General features: G+C 55.3%; 1 protein-coding gene across 1 annotated transcript; it reads left to right on the forward strand.

The window, feature by feature from the left end:
• The first annotated feature begins 6,278 nt into the window (after positions 1–6,278).
• Positions 6,279–19,930, forward strand: LOC106982062 (putative GTP-binding protein 6). Its single transcript, XM_027053177.2, is given in 12 exon segments — positions 6,279–6,743; positions 6,838–7,180; positions 11,676–11,813; positions 12,376–12,446; positions 12,608–12,738; positions 13,079–13,146; positions 14,072–14,125; positions 14,128–14,229; positions 16,216–16,424; positions 18,077–18,225; positions 18,791–18,943; positions 19,306–19,930. Coding segments are annotated over 12 exon segments (2,019 nt in total). The 3' UTR covers positions 19,442–19,930.
• The last annotated feature ends 2,471 nt before the right edge of the window (positions 19,931–22,401 follow it).

A 22,401-nucleotide genomic window follows, 5' to 3' on the forward strand; every position in this document is an offset into this window, starting at 1 on the left:
TACCATATGGTTTCACTCTTATGTGGATCCTGAGAAACTTAACAGAAACCCATGGGGGAGGGGAAGGGAAAAAAAAAAGAGGTTAGAGTGGGAGAGAGCCAAAGCATAAGAAGACTCTTAAAAACTGAGAACAAACTGAGGGTTGATGGGGGTGGGAGGGAGGGGAGGGTGGGTGATGGGTATTGAAGAGGGCACCTTTTGGGATGAGCACTGGGTGTTGTATGGAAACCAATTTGACAATAAATTTCATATATTGAAAAAAATTAATAAAAAAATAAAAAATAAATGAAAAAAATAATAAAAAAATAAACGTCTGGTAGAACTCCCCTGGGGGGGGCGGGTCGGAAATAGTTGATATAGCAGGAGAGCTATTTTCTGAACCCTGGTATCCACAGCCTACAATATCCAGTAATTTCCCAGCTCACATAATTGTTTATCTGTCCTGGAGTTTGTAGCACTATAGTCTCTAATTTAGTTATAATTGTCCTTTTTTGCAAGGGAGTAAGGCTCTCTGTCATTATGAGGAATGAATGAGAAAAAATTGGGTTTTCCCTCATACATCCCAGGGGCTGAGAAAAATATTTAGTTAGAAGTTTTCCAGAGATGCCTCTAATTGTAATGCTGGCATTTGGATAGTTGGCCTGAAGTGGAAAGGGGGTCAGAAAAGGTGGCTCCAGTATCAAGAAGAAACTGAACCGGCTTCCTAGTTACCTGAATTTTCCAGAGTTACCCGAGGCTCTGGGCTTCCAATAGACAATTGGTTCTGGGAGCCATCCCGAAGAGCCCAGACCCCATCAATCCCTTCCAGGGACTCTGGTTTTCTGAGCCCTTGCAGATAGAGGTCCCTGGGGGCATTCAGGCCTCCGGTGATTGTCTCCACACAAGGAGCATGGCTTACAGGGCTTTGACTTCGTTGTCTCTTCTGAGGGCAGTCTTATTTCCAGGGCCCTCTATGGCCACATACGTGGCATTTGGTGCCAGGACCTCTGGAAGTCTAGTATTACATAGTACTGACATGGTACATAAGGCCATGACCAAGGCCTCAAGATTTTTTTTTTTTAAATCTTGGTTGTAATATACCCAATTGGTAGCTCATAAGAGCTCCTTCAGTGTCCCTTCCAGACCAACAGCCAATTTTTGCATTTCCTCTGAATATCTTGGGCTGACTGAGTGACAACTTTGTCCTTTAAAATCATCTCAGCCTTAGAGGTGTCAGGGGAGATACCCATATATTTAATGAGAGATTCCCTCAACGTCTCCAGGAAGGCCATCAGGCTCTCATTTTGTGTTTGTAAAATAGTGGCTAATTTAGCATAATTTAAGGGCTTAATCTTAGATTTCTTTAATCTTTCCAAAACATAAGCTTGGAGGTGGAGCAATATCATTCCCCATTGGGATGGTCGTGGTCCCAATTAGGATCTTGGGGTGGAACTGCCTGAGCTCCAGTAGTAGGGAGCTGAAAGTTCCCTATAGGACCTCCAGTCCCATGGTAATTAATGAGTTGCTCATCTCCATATCTTTTAGCTGCTACCTGAACCCCACATTTTTCTGTCTTAAGAGTCTGATTTAACAAAAGCATTATATTTTTCCAGGTCAACTTAAAAACATACTCAATATTCTGAAAAGCCTGTACATTTTTATCCGATCAGAAAATTTACCTAGATCTCTTTTTATCTGTCTTAAATCTTATAATGTAATGGTTTCCCCTTCTGGCATTCTAGCTTCTTGTAAGGGAAACATGCCTGGATAAGGTGGGTAGCAGGGAGCAGAGTTGAATTTTTTTATATAGATTGAGGACCCAAGGAGGAGGAGGTTGAGGTGGAAGACTTTCCGTCCTCCTTCTCTAGGTCTGCTTTGGATACAGGTAAGGGGCCCTTAATTGTTTCCCCTCTTGATTGCTGGGCTTTAGAAAGGTTTGCCATTAAATCAGGATCCACCTTACATTGCTTACATATATTTTGATTTAAGGCCCCAAAACAATGAACATAGGGAGATTCTCCCCATTTTTCTTTACATTTGCAAAACAAGTTCAATTGTAGGATAGTATTATCATTGATATTTTCCTTCTGAAGCCATGTTTTCTCCTCCAATTTGTATTGGGGCCAAGGCTTTGTGCAATAGGAAATGAATCATAATGCATTCCAAAGGAATAATGGCCTTGGTTGGGGAATTATCCATCTATAAGAAAAAGGAAGAAAGGCATCCCTTATCTCAATTTCCTATAGCTGGCCAGGAGAAACCTGATCTTCTGACCCCGTGTTTTGGCTGGCTATGTGACTGGCAACCAAAAGCCCTGTCAGTCTTGTGAGGTGCTGGGAGTAGCCACTCTTACCCAGGCTTGACCTTACCCCTGAGAGCTGACCTTTTCTTCCCCAATTTCTCCTACCCCTCCGTTTCCTGCCTGCAGGACCTTGGGGGTATGGACTGTGACCAAGCGAGACTTCCCTGGTTGTCATAGAATGCACTAATTTTATTTTTGCCCAACAGGAACTTACATATTGATCACCCACCATTGAGGGAGGGGATTAAAGGGCCAAAGTCAAGGTCTATTTCCCTGCCTTTTTAGCAATGCCCACACACATATGTTCCAGCCATGTGGATATCAATTTCGGCATACAATGGGCTAAGTTTAGTAAGATGGCTCCCATATATCTCAGTAAAAGCCCTTTATATATCATCCATTCCTCATATGGCAGAGGCATCCATTCTCTGCTAAACAGAAACAACACAAATGTGGAGAATTTGGAGGCCAACACCAAGGGTATTGCTATTATTTTCCAAGCCTTTGGATCAAAGGAGGAGGAATTGAATCTTAACACAGTGCAATTTACAATCCATTTATTTTTTAAAAAATTTTTAATGTTTACTTATTTTTGAGAAGGGGAGGAGGGGAGGACATAGAGGGAGACACAGAATCCAAAGCAGGTTCCAGGCTCTGAGCTGTCAGCACAGAGCCCGATGCAGGGCTCGAACTCACGAACCGTGAGATCATGACTTGATCTGAAGTCGGATGCTCAACTGACTGAGCCACCCAGGTGCCCCTAAAATCCAATTATTTTAACCCTAGCGCATCCTGACCACACATAAAATTCCTTTCCAAAGATTTCCCCACATAGACCTTCTACGACTTTCCTTTCCATTTAGATTTTCTCCCAACCCATTTCTTTTAAAATAACCAGTCTCATTTAGGACAAGATTACTTTCTTTTACCTTCAACAAAAATATATTTCAGTTTTGTATATCTTTATTTCATATCTCCTACTTCTCTACAGAGTTCCTTTTCTTATTTCCATCAGTGTTAACTACATTTAGCAGAATTTTAACTCTTAGAAATCTTAGTCTCCACTGAAAACTAAGTAGTAACCAAATGTGAACTCTACGTTACAGCAGAATTTCTTTAGATGACAAACTTATGAATCTATTAAGCATGTTTCCTCACATATCCAAATATCCTTTGTTTCTCTGCAACAAGTCAGAAGCACAAACTTACATTTAGTAATTAGTAATTAGCCTCTTATCTCGCCTGATATCCAATTAATTCAATCTCAATTCTCAATTTATCATGCAAGCAAAACTTTAACGTTTTAGGTTACCAAAAATTTTGAAAGCTATCGTAAAAATTACCCATGAAAACTTTGAGACAGACAAAATTAACCATCATTATAAGTCACCTTTTTTGCTGACAAATTGTAACAGAGATAACAAGACCTTATTTGACCTTCAGAAAACATTAGGTAGAAAAAAATTTTATGGGGGCGCCTGGGTGGCTCAGTCAGTTAAGCATCTGACTTCGGCTCAGGTTATGATCTCACAGCTTGTGGTTTTGAGCCCCATGTTGAGCTCTGTGCTGACAGCTCAGAGCCTGGAGCCTGCTTCGGATTCTGTGCCTCCCTCTTTCTCTCTGCCCCTCGCCTGCTCACACTCTGTCTCACCCTCAAAAAATAAACATTAAAATTTTTTTTAAATAAAAAAAGTTTTATTTACTTAATGATAACTTTAAAGACATGTCTATCTTAAACCAACAAACTTAATACGTTTAAATATCAAATCCCTTTCAATATCAAATATGTTCCATCTGTGTTCATTTAACACAGATGTTCATTTAAAACACAGATGTTTGGGGTGCCTGGGTGGCTCAGTCGGTTAAGGGTCTGACTTAAGCTCAGGTCATGATCTCACAGTCCATGAGTGCGAGCACCATGTCGGGTTTTGTGCTGACAGCTCAGAGTCTGAAGCCTGCTTTGGATTCTGTGTCTCCCTCTCTCTCTGCCCCTCCTCTGCTCATGCTCTGTCTCTCTCTGTCTCAAAAATAAATAAAAACATTTAAAAACATTAAAAATAAATAAATAAAAATAAAACACGGACCCCAATCTGTGTTCATTCATTAATTTGTTCCCAATTGTCTATTTCTACCTGGGGCACCAGTGGGGAAACTTGAAATGGGTTAGAGTTAAAGTTAGGGATAGGGGTAGGGGTTAGGGTAGGTGTAGGGTTAGGGTAGGTGTAGGGTTAGGGTAGGTGTAGGGTTGGGGTTAGGGTTAGGTATAGGTTAAGGCTGCTGGTCAGGCTTAGATTTTGGCTTCCAGAGCCAGCCTCTTGTGTGGGCCACTCTTCAGCAGGGCGTCAGGAGCCCCATCGTGCAAATCCAATTGAGCTTTGGAAATGACATGGTGATTTTCCACATTCCCTCAGATTGAATATGCACCGCTTGGGACCCATGTGCATGGTGTTTTCAGAGTTAGGAATGGGTCCTCATCAGGAGACAGCCTTAGCTTCAGTGAGGGTTCAGTCCAGAGACGTCACCAGGGATGAAGTGACTCCAGTCTCGTGATTTCCCTCGAGGGCTGAAGTGAGGGCCCATGAAGGGTGCAGGTCAAGTGTAGGTAAGGGATGGAGTTAGGGTTAGGGTGAGGGTTATGGTTAGGGTTACAGTTAGGGTTAGGTTTAGGTTCAAGGAGGCTCCAGGCTCTGAACCCAGAGCAGTGCAGTTGTCTCCCTGAAGGGCTGAGTGGACTGCACAAGGGACGGTTCCTGTCAGGATTAGTCCTTGTGTTCCAAAGCCAGAGAAATGTATGTGCCACTCTTTGGGTAGGCTCAGGAATCCTCTCCTGCAGCTGCAGTCACGCTTGGGAAATGACATGATGTTCCACGTTCCATGCCGAGTTTTTCTACACTGATTCTGGAACCCGTGTGTTTGCTGTCGTCAGACTTTGGAATTGGGTCCCCATGGAGAGAGAGCCTTAGCTAGGGTTAGGGTTTGGTCCAGGGACATCACCAGGGCCGAAGCGACACCAGTTTCGTGATCTCTCTCGAGGGCTGAAGTGAGGGCATATGGGAGGGTACAGATCAAGTGTAGGGTTAGGGTTTGAGACAGGGTTAGGCTTAGGGTGAGGGTTATGGTTAGGGTTATAGTTAGGGTTAGGGTTAGGTCCCAGGAGGCTCCAGCTGCTGAACCCAGAGCAGTGCAGTTGTCTCCCCGACGGGCTGAGTGGAGTACACATGGGAAGGTGCCGGTCAGGATTAGTCTTTGCGTTCCAAGGCCACACAAATATATGGGCCACTGGTCGGGTTGGCAGCAGGAATCCTCCTGGGCAGCTTCTGCCGGGCCTTGGAGATGACATGTTGATGTTCCAGGTTCTGTGCCAAGTGATCCTGCACCACTCTTGGACCCCATGTGCATGGTATTGTCAGACTTTGGTAATAAGTCCCCATGGGGAGAGAGCCTTAGCTAGGTTAGGGTTTGGTCCAGGAATGCCCCCAGGGCCGAAGCTACTCCAGGCTGGTGATCTCCCTGGAGGGCTGAAGTGAGGGCCCATGGGATGGTGCAGGTCAAGCATAGGGTTAGGTTTGGAGATAGGGTTAGGTTTCGGTTGAGGGTTATGGTTAGGGTTTCAGTTATATTTAGGGTTAGGTCCCAGGAGGCTCCAGGGACTGAACCCACAACAGTGCAGTTGTTGACCGAAAGGGCTGAGTGGAGTGCATAAGGGAGGGTGCCGGATTAGTTTTTGGGTTCCATGGCCAGACAAATGTATGAGCCACTCTCCAAGGCAGGATGTGGGATCCCCCCAGGGCAGTACTAGACCTGCAAGGTAGAATTCCGGACCCCCGAAAAGGTCTCAGACCCCCAAGGCAAGATGTGGGAAACCTGGAGGAGCACTCGGACCCCCCAAGGGGTGCCTTCACACCCCTAAGCAGGGTGTGGGAACCCTGGGGGAGCACTCTTGAGCCTCAAGTCATGATGTGTGCCCCCCGCGGCCTCACTCGGACCCCAAGGCAGGATGTGGAGACCCCCCCACGGGGCAGCACTCAGACCCCCAATACAGGATGTGGGACCGCTGAGGGAGCACTCCTATCTCCAAGGCTGGATGTGGGACCCCCGAGGGAGCTCCTCTAACCCCAAGGCTGGATGTGGACCCCCGCGGCCTCACTCGGACTCCCGCGGCAGGATTTGGAGGCACCCCCACCGCCGGGGCAGCCTCGTACCTCCTGGCAGTATGTGGGACCTCTGGGGGAGCAGTCAGGCCTCCAGGACCAAACCACCGGTCCCGCTCAGAAGCCGGGTAGGGACGGGTGTGGGGAAGCGCCCGCCCAGGGTCGGATGCCCGCGCCTGCCCCGCTGGTGGCACTACCGATGCGGGCATACACCCCGAGCAGGATCCGCGGAAGCGAAGCTAATCCCCGGCGGCGGCGTAGTCCCAAATTTTGCCTGCCCAGGACCACTCGCGTCAATCAAGCGGCGACTAGCACGTTAAGTCCGGCGGCCAATGGGGAGTTCGCATGGGAACACGCCCCACCCGAAGCCCCGCCCCATAGCGCTCCGGTGAGCGCGGGAAGTAGGCCCTGCGGGCCGCCATCTGCCCGGGGGTCTGGCTGTCTCGCGTGGTTCTTTGCCACCGGGCTCCGAGACCCGCGCCGCCGCTGCTGTTCTGCCCTGAGCGCGCGCTCGCCACCTTCGGGCCCGGGGGCCTCAAGGGGCGAGGGGGCGGAGGACGGGGCCCACCGGCTGATGGCCCGAGAAGCCGAACGGGAGAGGTGGACGAACCAGAAGATGCCGAGGACGAGGAAGAAAAGGAGGAGGAGCTGCTGAGGAGGGACCCTTTGCTGCCGGTGGGGACCCAGTGTGTGTGCCTGGTTCACCCTGAGGTCAAGTGGGGACCCGGGAAGCCGCAGCGGACCCGAGGTGCGCAGGAACTGCGCCGCGGGCGGAGCCGGGGTCTCAGAGGCAGGGCTTCCAGGGGGCGGAGACTCGGGAGAATCGGGCTGGAGCTCAGTGGGGGGGGGGGTCGGGGCTTGGGGGGCGTGGTTGTAGGCGCTTGAACTCCGGAGTGGAGGCTGGGGGCGGGGCTTTCAGGGCTGGCGCTGGGGGCGGAGATTCGGATGGGCGGGGCTTCCAATGCCAGAGCTCAGGGCTGGCGCTCTGGGGGCGGAGATTGGGAGGGGCGGGGCATCGGGGGGCGGAGACTCGGAGGGCTTGGGCTGAGGGGGCGGGGCGCTAAGCGCAGCCCTGAAATGCCAGCACCCATCCCCCTTAAACCTGCTGGAGGCAGCACCAGCTCTCTGCTGCCTGGCCCTATCCCCTCTCTGCCTGCTTCCTGGTTAAGCCCTCCTCTCCCCTGCATTGTGTGTTGTCCTACCCGTTCTTTTGTAAAGAATCTAACAAAAGTCTAGAGCCAGTGTGCCCCGTCTGTGTGTGTTTGTGAGTGTGTGTGTGTGTGAGACGGATCCTTAAGTACCTTACTGTGCAGCATTTTCATTTATGTAACCACTGAATACTAAAGATTGCGCAAGAAGACGGTTATAGTACATGCACTTTATACCCGGAACTGCAAACCCTTGTCTGCCTGCCCTCTCCAAGGCAGCTGCCTGGGACCACCACCGTTCCCCCCAGTAGCTAACAGCCAGTGCTGTGCCTGTGCTGATGGAGGCTCGGGGCACAGCATGCACTCACGGCAGAGAGCCACCTCCTGGGCCCACGTGCTTCGGGTGGGCGAAAACGTGGTTCGAGGGTCTCAGCAGGCGATCCTGAATGGCTTGGGAAGACCAGACCCCACAGTGGAAAGGGGCAGGCACAGAGATGTGAGGACAGTCTCCAGAGAGTGGTCCTCCAGGGAGCACGGCCTGTGACCCCCGGCAGGCTGGCTGGGTGGCTTTGGGGAGGTGGGGGCACTTACAGTGGAGTCCCTGGGTGTCTAACACACACTGATGTGGGCTGTAAGTGCTGGGGTTGTCACGAGTACTCTGCATTGAGCAGGAGGGTGACCTGATACAGTGGGTTCTTTTAATTCCCCTCTTCCCCTTAGACCTTTATTAACATGTCATTCGTACAATTAGCCTTCTGCTGGGCACAGTTCAGTAGCATTTAGCACATTGCAGCCAGCCCCTCTGTGTGGTTCATATCACCACAGGAGGCCCTGTCCCCTTAATACCAGCCACTTTGCATCACATCCCCATCTAGTCCCTCACAGCCACAAATCTGCTCTCTGTTCCTGTGAACTTTCCTGTTCAAGAACATTCCATCTCAGTGCTATGTTCCTTGTTTTCTCTTTTAAATCCTTTTAGAGTAGTGTTAGTTGCACAGGAAACTTGAGAAGACAGTACAGAGGGTTCCCTATACCTCCTGTCCCACCTGGTTAGCCTCATGTGTTACCAGCATCCCCATCAGAGCAGGACACGTATTACGATCCAGGAACCTACGTGAACATGGAATCACCCAGAGTCCATGGTTTACAGTACGATTCACTCTCAGTGTTTCACGCTCTGTGGGTCTAGACAATGTACAATGTTACGGATCCATCATTACAGGATTCTGCAGAGGGTTTCACTGCCCCTCCTGTTCATGCTTCACCCCACCCCCTTCCTGGCAACTGCAGATATTTTTACTATGTGCCTCGTTCTGCCTTTTCCAGAACATCATAGGGTTAGAACCATCCACTACGCAGCCTTTTCAGACCGGCTCCTGTCGCTCAATCACATGCATCTAAGGCTCCTGTGTGAGTTTCTGTGGCCATACAGCTCATTTGTTTCTGGTGGTGCTAAGACCCTATTGTCTGGATGGCCCCCAGTGTATTTATTCATCCACCTGCTGAGGGACATCAAGGTTGCTTCCAAGCTGCTGTAAACATCCACGTGCAGCTTTGTGTGGACCTAAGTTTCTGTTCACTTGGGTAAATACCAGGGAGCATTCTGCTGGACCCTCTGGTAAGAGCACATTTGGTTTTATAAGAAAGCACCAAACTGCTTTGCCAGCGGCTGCACCACTTTGGGTTCCCATCAGTGACAAAGGAGGGTTCTTGCTGCACCCGTGTCACCAGTGTCAGGTGTTGTCCGCGTTCTGCGTCTGGGCCAGCCTCACAGGTGTGCGTGGCTCTCGAGGTAACGTGCGTTCATTTCCCCGACCACATATGGTGTAGAGAGTCTCTCCCCAGCTTCTGTGGTCAAGTGTGTGTTAGGTCTTCAGCCCAGCTTTAGTTTTTTTATATTTTTATTATAAATTTTTTTAAAGTTTATTTCTCAGAGAGCGGGAGTGGGAGAGGTGAAGAGAGAGGGGGCAGAGGGTCCCAAGCCAACTCCCACTGACAGCCCCGTGCAGAGCTCGATCTCACAAACCATAAGATTGTGACCTGAGCCAAAGTCAGACCCTCAACCGACCGAGCCACTGAGGCATCCTGTTTGACCCAGCTTTTGATCAAGTTTTTTTTTTTAATTTTTTTTTTAAAGTTTATTCATCTTTGAGAGACAGAGCATGAGCAGGGAAGGGGCAGAGAGAGAGAGACACAGAATCCAAAGCAGGCTCCAGGCTCTGAGCTCTCAGCACAGAGCCTGATGCGGGACTCGAACTCATGAGCTGCGAGATCATGCCCTGAGCCGAAGTTGGACACTCGACCCACTGAGCCACCCAGGGGCCCCTTAAAATACAGTTTTTAATGTTTATTCACTTTTTGAGAGACAGAGACAGAGTGCCAGCAGGGCAAGGGCAGAAGGAGAGAGAGACACAGAATCCGAAGCAAGCTCCGGGCTCTGAGCTGTCAGCACAGAGCCCGACGTGGGGCTCGAACTCACGAACCACGAGATCATGACCTGAGCCAAGGTCGGACGCTCGACCGACTGAGCCCTCAGGCGCCCCTCAAGTTCTTCTTTTATTGCTAAGTTTTAAGAGTTCTTCTGGATAATAGCCCTTTCTCAGATGTTTTTTACAAATATTTTCTTCTAGTCTGTGGCTTGACTTCTCAGTTTCTCTACGTCGCTCACAGTCGGAATGTCTTCATCACGACTCTAGTCCTGTCTTCAAGCTTAGAGATTCATTCCTTGGCTTTGCCCGGCCCACTCATAAGCCCATCAGCGGATTCTTCCTTTCCGTTGGAGTGTTTGTGACAGCCAGCATTTCTGTTTGGCTCTTTCTTCAAATTTCCATCTGTCTGCTTACGTTGCCCATCTGTCCTTGCGTGCCGGCTCCTTTATCTGTCAGAGCCCTTAGCATATGACTCATAGTTGTTGTAAGTTCCTGGTCCGATAATTCCAGCATTCCTGCCATATTCCACTGGCTCTGACGCTGCTCTGTGTCTTTACATCACGTTTGTCACCTGTCAGTATACCCTGTAATTTTCTCCTAATGGCCGGATGTGATAGATGGGGTACAAGGAAGTGGTGTCAACTGGTCTTCAGTGGTGTGGTGCCGAGGTGTGAGGCAGGGGAGGGGAGCTGTGGTGCAGGGGTAGGGAGTTGTGGTGCAGGGGTGGGGAGGTGAGGGGTGGGGGAAGCCTCCGTAGTCCTGCGAGCAGGGACCAGTTGTGAGTGAGCCCGTGCATGTGAACTGTGAATACACAAGTGTCCTGAGGTTTCATCCCCACCTGGTGGATCCCCGAGCATTAGCGTTGGGGGTCCCACGTGGCACTTCGACCAGACCCCCAGGCCGGTGGCTGTGGGAGTGGCCACAGGAGCAGGACCGCCAGGGGGGTTGTGGGAAGCTGCACGGTGATCCACGGTTGAGTGGGGATGTGGCCCCCCACGGAGGTCAGGAAAGACTGCGTCTGTGGGTTGCTGATGCCCCATGTGTGACGGTTAAGGAGAGAAGTCAGGGGACCCCACCCAGAGGGGCGGAAGTGAGGAGGACCAGCGAGGTCCCTCAGGAGAACCTGAGGACACTGTGCTCCAAGGCGGCCCGCCGGGAGAGGGCGGACCGCACTGGGGCACAGAGGGTGCTTAGTACAAGTTTCACAGGGGTGTTACCCAGAACGCTGGCCTCCGTGTCACAGAGCCCTGAGCCCCCCTCAGCCCTGTCGGCAGCAGTCAGGACTCCAAGCCCCAGGACCCACCGGCACCAGCGCCCCACTCCCTGCCTATGCGGGGGCTCACAGCCCACCCTGCAGGCAATGAATGTAGCCAGTTCCTGGGCTCCGTCACAAGACCCGCTGTGCACTGGGTCACGACAGACCGCGGGGGCCTCACCGAGCACACGTCCCGTTATCTGCCCAGCCCCCGGCGTCCAGCATGAGTGGAGGCTGCAACGGTCTGGGCCTGGAGGCACACAGCTGTGTTTCGGACCAGGTGCCTACCTGGGTGCTGCGTCCGGACCTCTGTGCCGCCGTGCGGGCAGCCATCCGAGCTGGGGAGCACGGGGCCCCGGGGCTGACCTCGCAGGGGTGTGTCCCTCACCCTGGCCCTGTGTCTCCCCGAAGCTGACCGGCAGGTGGCGGAGGCGGAATCTCTGGTCCACACGCTGGACCGCTGGTCAGTGGTGGAAAGGATGGTGGTGCCCGCCAGAACACCCGACGGGAAGGTCGCGTTCGGCAGAGGGACCTTGCGGCACCTGACAGGTGGGCCCTGCTCCTTGGCTCTCTTCCTCCTGAAGCAGGAACGGTGGGGCTCGCTGTCTGGGCCGAGTAGAGGCGTCCTCACGGGAACTTGGATCAGACGTCAAAAACGCCTCCGTGCCCCGATCGCAACCTGAACTGTGCCCGATGGGGCCGTCAGGGCAATTTAGAGTCCGGTGGAAACCGGCCCCGGGACCCCAGCCCGGCCCTCCCTGCAGACAGGGTGCTGTGTGTGAACCCTGCCTTCCAGGGACCCCCGGGGGTGTCACACTTCAGAGCGGCGAGCCCTGCGGATACGCTGAGGAGGTGCTCACCGCCTGGCTCTGTCACCACAGGTCATGGAGCCATTCAGACCCCGTGGGGTCGTGTCACCTGCGTGTGCAAGACCCACGACCCCCGAAGGACCCCGGTCCTCCCCTCCCCTGCCTCACACACCCGACTTCCCAAATACACACTCAGGGAGTCGAGGGGTACCCGGTGACCACAGCCAGCCTGAGCCCAGGGTCGGCCCCACGACAGACCCCATGGAGCCCTGACGTCCGACCGAACCTTCTCTTTTCCTCAGAGAAAATCAGAGCGTTGCCAGAAATCACCGCGGTCTTTCTGAATGTGGAGAGGATGGCCCCGCCCACCAAGGTACGCGGGAGTCTCGGGGCGCTTCCCACGCTCCGGGCTGAGGGCGGAGGGAGTCGGGTCGGACGGAGGAGGCCCCAGGATGGATCGCCGACGCCATCTCGGCGGCCCCCTTCACCCGAGACACCGCTGCAGATGCCCTCACTCCCTCCCTCCGTTTCCAGAAAGAACTGGAGGCCGCCTGGGGCGTGCAGGTGTTTGACCGATTCACCGTTGTTCTTTTCATTTTCCGCTGCAACGCCCGGACGAAGGAGGCCCGGCTGCAGGTGGCGCTGGCTGAGCTCCCCCTTCTCAGGTTCGGGGCACACCCCAGCTCTCGCGGCTCGCGTAGTCGCGTGTCCGACCCGTTGCCTGGGGTGTGGTGAAGACGGAAGGCAGGGCTGGCGTGCCCTCCCAGACGAGGCCTGTCAGGCTCCTGTCCAAGCAGCGAGCCTACCCGGACAGGTCACCCCGCTGTGGGGCCCCCCCTTCCGTGACGGTGAAGATCCAGGCAGGAGGAAAGACCCCCTGCCTCACTCTCTCCACCCAGAGTTGTCATCTCACCCTCGCGTCTGTGTGCTGTCACCTGGTACGCTCCCCCTAGATGGGCACGGACGTCTCACCCTGTCTACTGAGACGCCCCCTTTCCACGGCAGGTCCCACCTGAGCAGCACCACCCGCCTGGATGGACGGGGAGGAGGCTCACGCTACATCATGGGGTCAGGTAACGTGAGGTCTTGTCACCGCGTGCTCAGAAGGGGGTATGTCACGGCAGCCACCCTTAGGAAGGGGACAGCAGCGCTGAAAGATCCCAGTGGGGCTGCATGTGACCTCGTGCATGGTCCCATTCACACAAACTAGAATATCTACGTGGTCTGCTGGGGTGGCTGCGATGAAGGACCACAAGCCAGAGGCTTAAAACCTCAGGAATCTACTCTGTCAGCTCTGGAGACCAGAAGTCTAAGATCTGGGGGGTGGGGTGGGGGCAGGGCCGCTGAGATTGGGTCAGGGGGGGTGGGCAGGGCCACTGAGATCCAAGTGGGCAGGGCTGTGCTCCCTCCAGAGGCTCCAGGGGAGGGTCCTTCCTGCCTCTTGCAGCTTCTGGGGCTCCAGGCGTCCTTGGGCTCGTGGCTGCGTCCCTCCCACATGGGTCTTCACATCTTCACACGGCTTCTCCTCTGTCTTCTCTTCTGTTATGCAGACATTTGTCTTTGGATTTAGGGCCACACTGATCCAGGATGACCCCTCAGATGCCTCACCAGTTATATGTGCCCAGACCATATTCCGAAATGAGTTCCCGTTCACAGGTCCCAGGGGTCAGGATGTAGATGTGTCTTTGGGGCACCGCTCAGGTGGCTCTGGATATCATGGGGGCTGTCCTTCTGAGGCTCTCCCTTACTCCCCGATAAAGGGGAGCCCAGGTGACCTCAGAGGGCAGCAGTCCGGAGGCGAGGCCACCCTCCGCTGGGTGAAGCCGTCGGTCAGACAGGAAGGTGCTGGGGCAGTATAGAAGAGCAGACCGGCGGGGCGGCGGGCGGGTCCCAGCGGCCGAATGCCTGTCCGCAACGCACACAGGGACCCGCGTGGCTCACTGTGCTCTCACGTCTTTGTGAGTGTGCTCAGCGACTCGCCGTGTTGGGTGTCTGTAGGAGAATGGCTCGTGCAGGTGCAACGGCGCCTGCTGAAGGACAAGGAGCTGAAGATTTGAAGGCCCTGGACAGACTTCGGGACAAAAGGCATCTCCTGGGAAGGCAGTGCAGATGGTGGGAGTTTCCTGTGGTCTCCATGGTGGGATACACAAACTGCGGTGAGAGAAGTTCTGTGGGCTTCTGGGGGGTCCACCGTCCCCCCACCACCCTGCTAGTGCATTTGGGGAGAAACCGCTCACAAATGCAACAAGGCCCTGGGATTCAGAGGGCCGATGGATGATGAGAACAGGTGGAAAGCATGGCTCATGTCCCCGGGGCATTTGCAGGGCCCACGGCGGGTGCCCCATCAGGTCACTAGCGTGGTCATCGAGTGCTGGACAGCGGACTGCACTCCCTTCTCTTACAGGTGTGTTGAGACTGAGAGAGAGACAGAAGGGTGACGGTGTTAAGACCATTCATGGTGGGCAGGCCCGTAGAAGGATAAAAGTGGTTCAGACTGTGCGCAGTAGGACCTCACCACAGGGCTCGTGGTTTAGCTTAATGTGTGCGCTCAGCGTGATCGTCTGCAGGACATGGAACCTCGGGTCTCCTTCATCCCGAAGCCCTGAGCTCACAGCTGTGCTCGGTAAAGGGAGACAACGGCAGGTGCGACTTCCTCACTGTCGGGGTCCGGTCCGCCAGCGGGTGCCGGGCTGCACGAGGTCCACTCCCCTGCCAGCATGAGGTCCCCACCAGCCTCACGCCACCGGCTCCCTGTCCTCAAGGAGGGAGGGAACTTCCCACAAAACCTGGAACAGAAAGTGCGGGGGCACCGCAGCTGCAGAGAATCCCGCTTGGGTAGATACAGGCTCTCACCCTGTGGGAAACGGCGAGTGCGCCCGCACGGCGGCGTCAGCACCGAGCTTCTGGAGCTCCGCCGAGGCTACCGAACTCAGTACTACTAGGTTATGCCCACGGCCCGTGGCTCACCAGCACAGAGGAGTCTGTGCCCTGGGACCTGTGTGGTGAGGGCACCTGTGTGTCCAGGTGGGGCCGCCCTACCGGGTCATCTCCTCATTCACCTGTGGGGCGGGTTGAAGCCAGTGGCCACCAGTAATGTCCATGAGCTGGCGTGGTGCTGGCGTGGCCCTGAACACAGGTGTCAGGCACACACACGGGCGCATTCTTGCAGGAAGGCTGAGTGAAGGGGACATCCTCTGGGGCCATTGCAGACACATACAGCTCCTGCCTGTCTACACCGCCACACTCCATTAACGCTGTCACCCCCATCTACCCCCCCCCCCACACACACACCGATTTCACCACCACCCCGTCTACACAGATGTCCAGTCCAACTTATACAACTCCAACTCCGCCAACACCCCCGTCTACACAGATGCCCAGCCTACCTCACAGTGTACCTGCCCCACTCCATCATCACTCCATCTACACAGACGCCCAATCCATGTTATACACATACCCCAACTCCACCAACACCCCCGTCTACACAGAGGCCCAGCCTACCTCACACATAGTGTACCTGCCCCACTCCATCATCACTCTGTCTACACAGACGCCCAGCCTACCTCACACACAGTGTACCCACCCCACTCCATCATCACTCCGTCTACACAGATGTCTGGTGCACCTTATACACATACCTCAATTCTACCACCAGCACTCTGTCTACACAGACACCCAGCCCACCTCACAGACAACACACATGCCCCATAGGCACCACGGCCCCTGTCTACACCATCACCTTTTTGCCATGCAGATACCTACTGCATCTCAGACATGCGGAGAGAACCTGCCTCGTCTATGTGGACGCCAATCACATGTCACCCACACGTGTACAAATGTGACCGCTGTGTCTATACTATCCTCATGTGCACGGGTGCCCTCACCCCCTCAGCCATCACCACCCTGTCCGCACCACCGCTGTCCTGCATACAGGCACTCGTACCCTGGGCCCTGGCCCTCTGGGCCTCAAGCGTGACAGAGAACAGCAGGTTCTTTGACCACACAGGGCGGAGACTAGGAGCTCAGAGACCTTACAATGCATGGCCGCCCCTCGGCCAGATGCACGTGGGTTCGACTGCTACCGAGGTGGGACACGTGTGAGGGGGCCTCACACAGTGCGTCCACTGTGACCCACCTTCCAGGAAAAACCACGCTGATCAAGGCCCTGACGGGTGACGACGCCATCCGGCCCCAGGATCGGCTGTTTGCGACACTGGACGTCACAGCCCACGTGGGGTGGCTGCCCTCCCGCGTGGCCGTCATCTACATGGACACCATCAGCTTCCTCTCCCAGCTGCCCCACAGCCTGATCGAGTCCTTCTCTGCCACCCTGGAAGATGTGGCTCATTCAGTGAGTGTGGGATGATCCCAGAGGCTAAATTACCTAAAACACCTGTGTAACCTGGGGCCTGGTCCCTTCACACGACACAGCCTTGGGGACCGGGTCCCCTCACATGTGACACAACATAGGGATCTGGGACCTTCACACGCGACATAACCCTGGGTAGCAGGTCCCTTCATACATGACACAACTTGGGGGACAGGATTCCCTCATGCACAATACAACATGGGGGCGAAGTCCCTCAAGCATGACACAACTTGGGGGCCAGATCCCCTCACATGTGACACAACCTTGGGACTGGGTGCCCTCACACACAACACAACGTGGGGGCTGGGTCCCCTCACACGACACAACATGGGGGCCAGGTCCCCTCACACACGACACAACCCGGGGGCCGGGTCTCTGGACACACACCCCCTCAGGAAGGTGGCGCCTAAGCCACCCTGAGACTGAGCCCTGTCCGGTGACCCCTTTGAAGACTAATTCACAGAAGGAGGTGGAACCGCTGTCCAGGGCGACCAGGCGCCTGCCCCTCAGCCCTCAGGTCACCTGTGTGCACAGCTGTGGCCGCGGGGCCTCAGGGCACGCTCTCTGTGGTCTTGCCCCCAAACCCCGAACCGTGGTGTAAACAGGAGAATGAACCAGGCTGACCTCAGCTACAGGGCGTCCCACAAAATGCCTGCACGGTGCTCAACGTGGTCAGGGCTCAGAGGGGCCCTGTCCTTAGGGACAGGTGACTGGCAATGTGACAAGTGTCCTGGGTGGTGTCCAGAATGGAAAGGGAGAGGCCAGTGACTCGGGACAGAGCCTGGAATGTCGTCACAAGTGCACCCCGGGGTCACCCCCGGCTTGTGGCACACGCCATGACTAATGTTGGCTGTGGCAGCAAGGTGAGGGCCACGTGTCCACTCTGCCATATTTCCAGAAAATCTAGAACATTTCTGAAGTAAAACATTTTTTTTTAATTTTAAGCGCATCTAAAACCTGGAAGTGAACATTCTGGAATGTGGGTGGTGCCTGTTCCCAGGGGCAGAATTACAGGCAGCTCTTTCTTCTTGCTGCATTTTCCAAATTCTTTTTCATTTATCTTGGGAGAGAGAGGATCCCAAGCGGGCTCCACGCTGTCGGCCCCGAGCCCGAGGTGGGGCTTGAACCCACCAACCGTGAGGTCATGACCCCAGCCAAAACGGCTGCACCAGTCAGATGCCCGCGTTTTCCCAATTGTGCATCGGTCACCTACCTGTAAAGATACTTAAACGTAGGAAGAGGCGTCCTTTAAAATTTGGAGTAACGCAGACTCAGGCTTCCGCGGATGATGAACAAGGCACCCGGTGGGGGGTCGGGGGCCTACCTGAGCCCGCACGTAGGTGCCTGCTGTCTTCGTGCGGGAGCCGCCCAGGGCCCCCAATCACATGGAGGGCGGTGGCCTGGCCACAGCTGGACCCCTGATCAAAGGACACTGCGTGGGCCCCGGGCCAGCTCTGGTCTCAGGGAGCCCCCGCCCCCTTCCACCGCGACCAGGGCAGGGGACAGCGAGGGGGCCGGGCAGGCTCCCACTCCCACCCCACCGTGCGGTGCTCGTGAGAGCCCCCGGCCGGCGCGGATCCTCCTGTGTGACCCCCGGAACCCCGTCCCCAGCACGGGGCCCGTCTGCTCCCCAGGATCTGGTCGTGCACGTGAGAGACGTGAGCCGCCCCGAGACGGAGCTGCAGAAAGCCAGCGTCCCGGCCGCCCTGCGGGGCCTGCGCCTGCCCGCCTCGCTGCTGGACTCCGTGCTGGAAATTCATAACAAGGTCGACCTGGTGCCCGGGTGAGTGGACCCCAGCCTGCCCCCCTCCCCCCGGACCTCATTCCCGCAGGTACTGGTGACGCGGCCCGGTGACCTGTGGCGTCCGCCGCCCCTCACCGACCCCGCCTCTCACCGACCCCGCCTCTCACCGCCCCCCACCCCCCGCCCCGCCCCGACGGCTTTCCACCGAGCGCCCCCTGCTGGTCCCGGGAGGGAAAGGGGCGGTCCCAGCGCCTTTGTCCGGCTGCCTTCCCTCAGGTGCCTGAACTCAAGACAATCGCGATGCCATCGGAGGGGCGGCGTGTTCCGAACCCCTCACCCCCACAGGCCCCCTGTGTCACCGCAGCCGTGTTCTGGGGTCGCATGTTCTGAACCCCCTCACCCCCACAGCCCCCCCCCCCCCCCCGTGTCACCGCAGCCTTATGGTTTTCTCCGTCCCTGTGTCCCTGTCCAGTGGGGTCGCGCCCTCTCCTGGGACCGTCTGACACAGTCACAGTTTAGGCCCCGTGGGCGGGGGGGGGGGTTCTTGGGGACCCCCGCTGGTGTTCCCCGGGCTGAGTGGGGTCTACCCGCCGCCCCGACGCAGGTACAGCCCGGCAGGATCCCAGGCCGTGGCCATGTCCGCCCTCCTGGGACACGGGCTCCCGGAGCTGAGAGCCCGGCTGGAGGACGCTGTCCTGAGAGCCACAGGGAGACAGGTCCTCACGCTCCGAGTCCGGCTGGCGGGGGCACAGCTGAGGTGCGTGGGGCTGGCCAAGCAGGTGTAGGAAGGGCCGGGCAGAGCACGGGGCAGGTGCCGGGTGTCTGACGCGCCTGCAGCAAATCTGGGTTAATGACTTGGCCTGCGGGGCAAGCGGCCTCCTTGAGCTGACAGGCATGCAGGGGGGTGGTTCGTTGCAGTAAGTCCCCCACCAGTGACAGCAAGGCGGTGTGCGGTTGGGGGACAGGGCTCTGCGGGGACAGGACTCTTCGGGGACAGGGGACGGGGCTTCAGGGGTAGCGTTCTGTGGGACGGCGCTCTGCCTGGGACCAGTTCCTGGGAACATAGCCCTTTGGGGTCCTTGCCCGCCTCACAGACGTGTCCCTTGCTCACTTCCTCAGCTGGCTGCACCAGGAGGCGACAGTGCAGGACGTGGACGTGATCTCTGATGCAGGGGCGGCCACTGTCAGGGTCGTCATCAGCAGCTCTGCCTACAGCAAGTTCCGGAAGCTCTTCCTGGAGTCAGCCAGCCAGTGAGGGAAGGGAGGCTGTGTGGCCTCAGCACGGCCTTGGGGCGTCCTGCCCGCCCCATCAGGTGCCTTGCTCCCTGCTGGGCCCGAAAGGCTGGTGGCCGCCCCCTTGCGGCCAGAAGTCAAAGGTCAGGTCTCAGGGTGACTCCGCGGGGATGTGCTTGTGACCTGAGCACGGGTTCCCTTCCACGCTGTTCCAGCTACAGGATATTAAAAGCTCTGCTATTGTGTCTGTAAACCAGCCTTTCTGAGTCTTCCAAGGGCCGGCCGCCAGGCACACGGTCCTGCCAGTGTGGCGGGTGTGGGAGGAGCCACTTGGGGCTTTCCGGGTGCTGGTCCCCATAAACTCAGGGCTGCCAGACCTCCCTGTTCCCCACCGCAGTGTCCCGGCAACAAGGACTGTCTCCCATCGACCCTGAGGCCTCCAAGGGCACACACAGGTCAAGGAGAAACAAGGGGACGGGGCAGTGTGGATGATGGGGCAGTGTAGACAGGACAAGGTGTGGACAGGGCAGCCCAGCCCATCCTGAAACCAGGAGACTGGCCAACCCCGGGGATTCGCTCGTACGGGGACCCCGAAAAGACCACAGTGGGCAGGGGAGTGTGCTGCGTGGGCCACCCCCAGCCCTCAAGGTCCCGCCCGGTCTGCCTGCCCCTGGTGTGTGCCCACTCTTCCCTGAGGCCCCGCAGCCTGGCTGTCTGCCTGGGACCCACACCAGGGCCACCCTCTTCCAACCCCCGACTCTGTTCTCACCACTGCAGCACCTCCCCATGCAGGAGACACAAGGAAGGGGTGCGGGTGGGTCAGACCTCCGGTCCCTCACTCCTCCTCACAGCCACCCATCCCAGTGTCCACACCCCAGTGTCCCAGAGGCCCCACCCCAAGGCCCAGAGCCACAGGGTCCTGACGCCCAACTGCGTGCTTACAAGCATGATGAGGAGGTGGCTGGCACTCAGGGGGGCCTGCATGGGAGGGTTGGGGGAGGGGTTCGGGGGCCCAGGAGGGAGGATCAGGGACATGGGGGGAAGGGACCCCGGACAGAGGGCGTCGGTCTTCCCACTTAGGGGACCAGGTACAAGACCGCCCCCCCCCCCACGAGCACTCAGGCTTCCCCAGGACCCCTCTGTCCACAGATGGGCCTCTCCCCTCCCAAGGCCCGGTCCACTGTGCCGCGAGCAGCTGGGCCCTGAGAACATGCCCATGTGCTGGGAGGCAGGCAGTCACCCCAAGAAGGGGGCCCAGGCACGGCCGACCCCCGAGGTGCCCACACCCCGATTCTGACATAGGAAGGGCCAAGTATGGGTTTGAGTGACCCAGAGACACTGTCACCTGATGGTACTTCACTCCGCCAACGTTTATTCAGCAGCCACAGGGCAGTGTGCACACCCGAACCACACGGCCTCCTTTCCCATGGGTTCGTGGTCCACACACGGAGCCACCACAGCACCTGCCAGGCACATCCTTCTGACAGAGTGCGTCCCTCAAATACACAAGGCTCAGACACTCATCTTTAAGTATGGGCAGGGGACGCCTCCGTGGCTCAGTCACATATCCGACTTCAGCTTAGGTCATGATCTCACGACTCGTGGGTTCGAGCCCCAGGTCAGCTCTGCTGACAGCTCGGAGCCTGGAGCCTGCTTCAGATAAATAAGCATTTTTAAAAATTTAAATAAATTAGGGGTGCCTGGGTGGCTCATTCGGTTCAGTGTCCAACTTTGGCTCAGGTCATGATCTTGTGGTTTTTGAGTTCGAGCCCCACGTCGGGCTCTGCGCTGGCAGCTCAGAGCCTGGAGCCTGTTTCAGATTCTGTGACTCCCTCTCTCTCTGCCCCTCCCCCGCTTGCACTCTGTCTCTCACTCAAAACAAACATTAAAAATTTTAAATGAATTTAAATAAACTAAATAAAATTAAGTATGGGTGGGGAGGGGGGCAGCTGGCTGGCTGTGGATGGACCATGCAACTATTGATCTTGGGTTCCTAGGTTCAAGCCCCATGTGGTCTGTAGAGATCATTCAAAAATAACATCTTTTTTATTTTTTAAATTTATTTTAAGTTTATTTATTCATTTTGAGACAGAAAGCAAGCAGGGGAGGGGCAGAGAGAGAGAAAGAATCCAAACCAGGCTTCGCGTCTCAGTGCAAGATCATGACCTGAGCAAAAATCAAGAGTCGGACGCTTAACCGACTGAGCCACCCAGGCGCCCCTTTTGTTTGTTATTTATAGAGACCCACCAGCTTTCTTTGGGTTAGTATTTTCTATTTACTTTCACCCTTCTGTGTCTTTCTCTCTCTCTCTCTCTCTCTCTCTCTCTCTCTCTCTCTCTTTCTTTCTTTCTTCTTTCTCTCTCTCTTTTTTCCTTTCTTTCTGAGAGAGAGGGAGAGAGAGAGAGGGAGAACACAAGCTGAGGAGGGGGCAGGGAGAGAATCTCAAGCAGGGTCCACTCTCCATGCAGAGACCAACACAAGGTCAGTCCCACAACCCTGGGATCATGACCTGAGCCAAAATCAAAAGTCTGATGCTTAACTGAGCCACCCAGGAACCCCAAAATAACATCTTTAAAAAAAATGAAGTACGAGGGGTGCCTGGGTGGCTTAGTCTGTTGAGCGTCCGACTTTGGCTCAGGTCATGATCTCATGGTTCCTGAATTGGAGCCCCTCGTCGGGTTCTGTGTTGACAGCTCTCGGAGCCTGGAGCCTGCTTGGGATTCTGTGTTTCCCTCTCTCTCTGCCTCTCCCCCGCTCATGCTCTCTCTCTCTCTTTCTCAAAAATAAATAAATGTAAAGAAAAAAAAATTTTAAGACTGTAGAACAAAATAAATAAAATATAAAATAACAAAATGAAGTAAAATAAAATTAAATGAAGTTAAATTAAGTTAAAATTAAATAGGGACGCCTGGGTGGCTCAGTCGGTTAAGCAGCTGACTTCAGCTGGGATCATGATCTCACGGTTCGTGGGTTAGGGTTAGG

The sequence above is a fragment of the Acinonyx jubatus genome, chromosome X, assembly GCF_027475565.1.
Source record: "Acinonyx jubatus isolate Ajub_Pintada_27869175 chromosome X, VMU_Ajub_asm_v1.0, whole genome shotgun sequence".
NCBI classification, from domain to species: Eukaryota; Metazoa; Chordata; class Mammalia; order Carnivora; family Felidae; genus Acinonyx; species Acinonyx jubatus.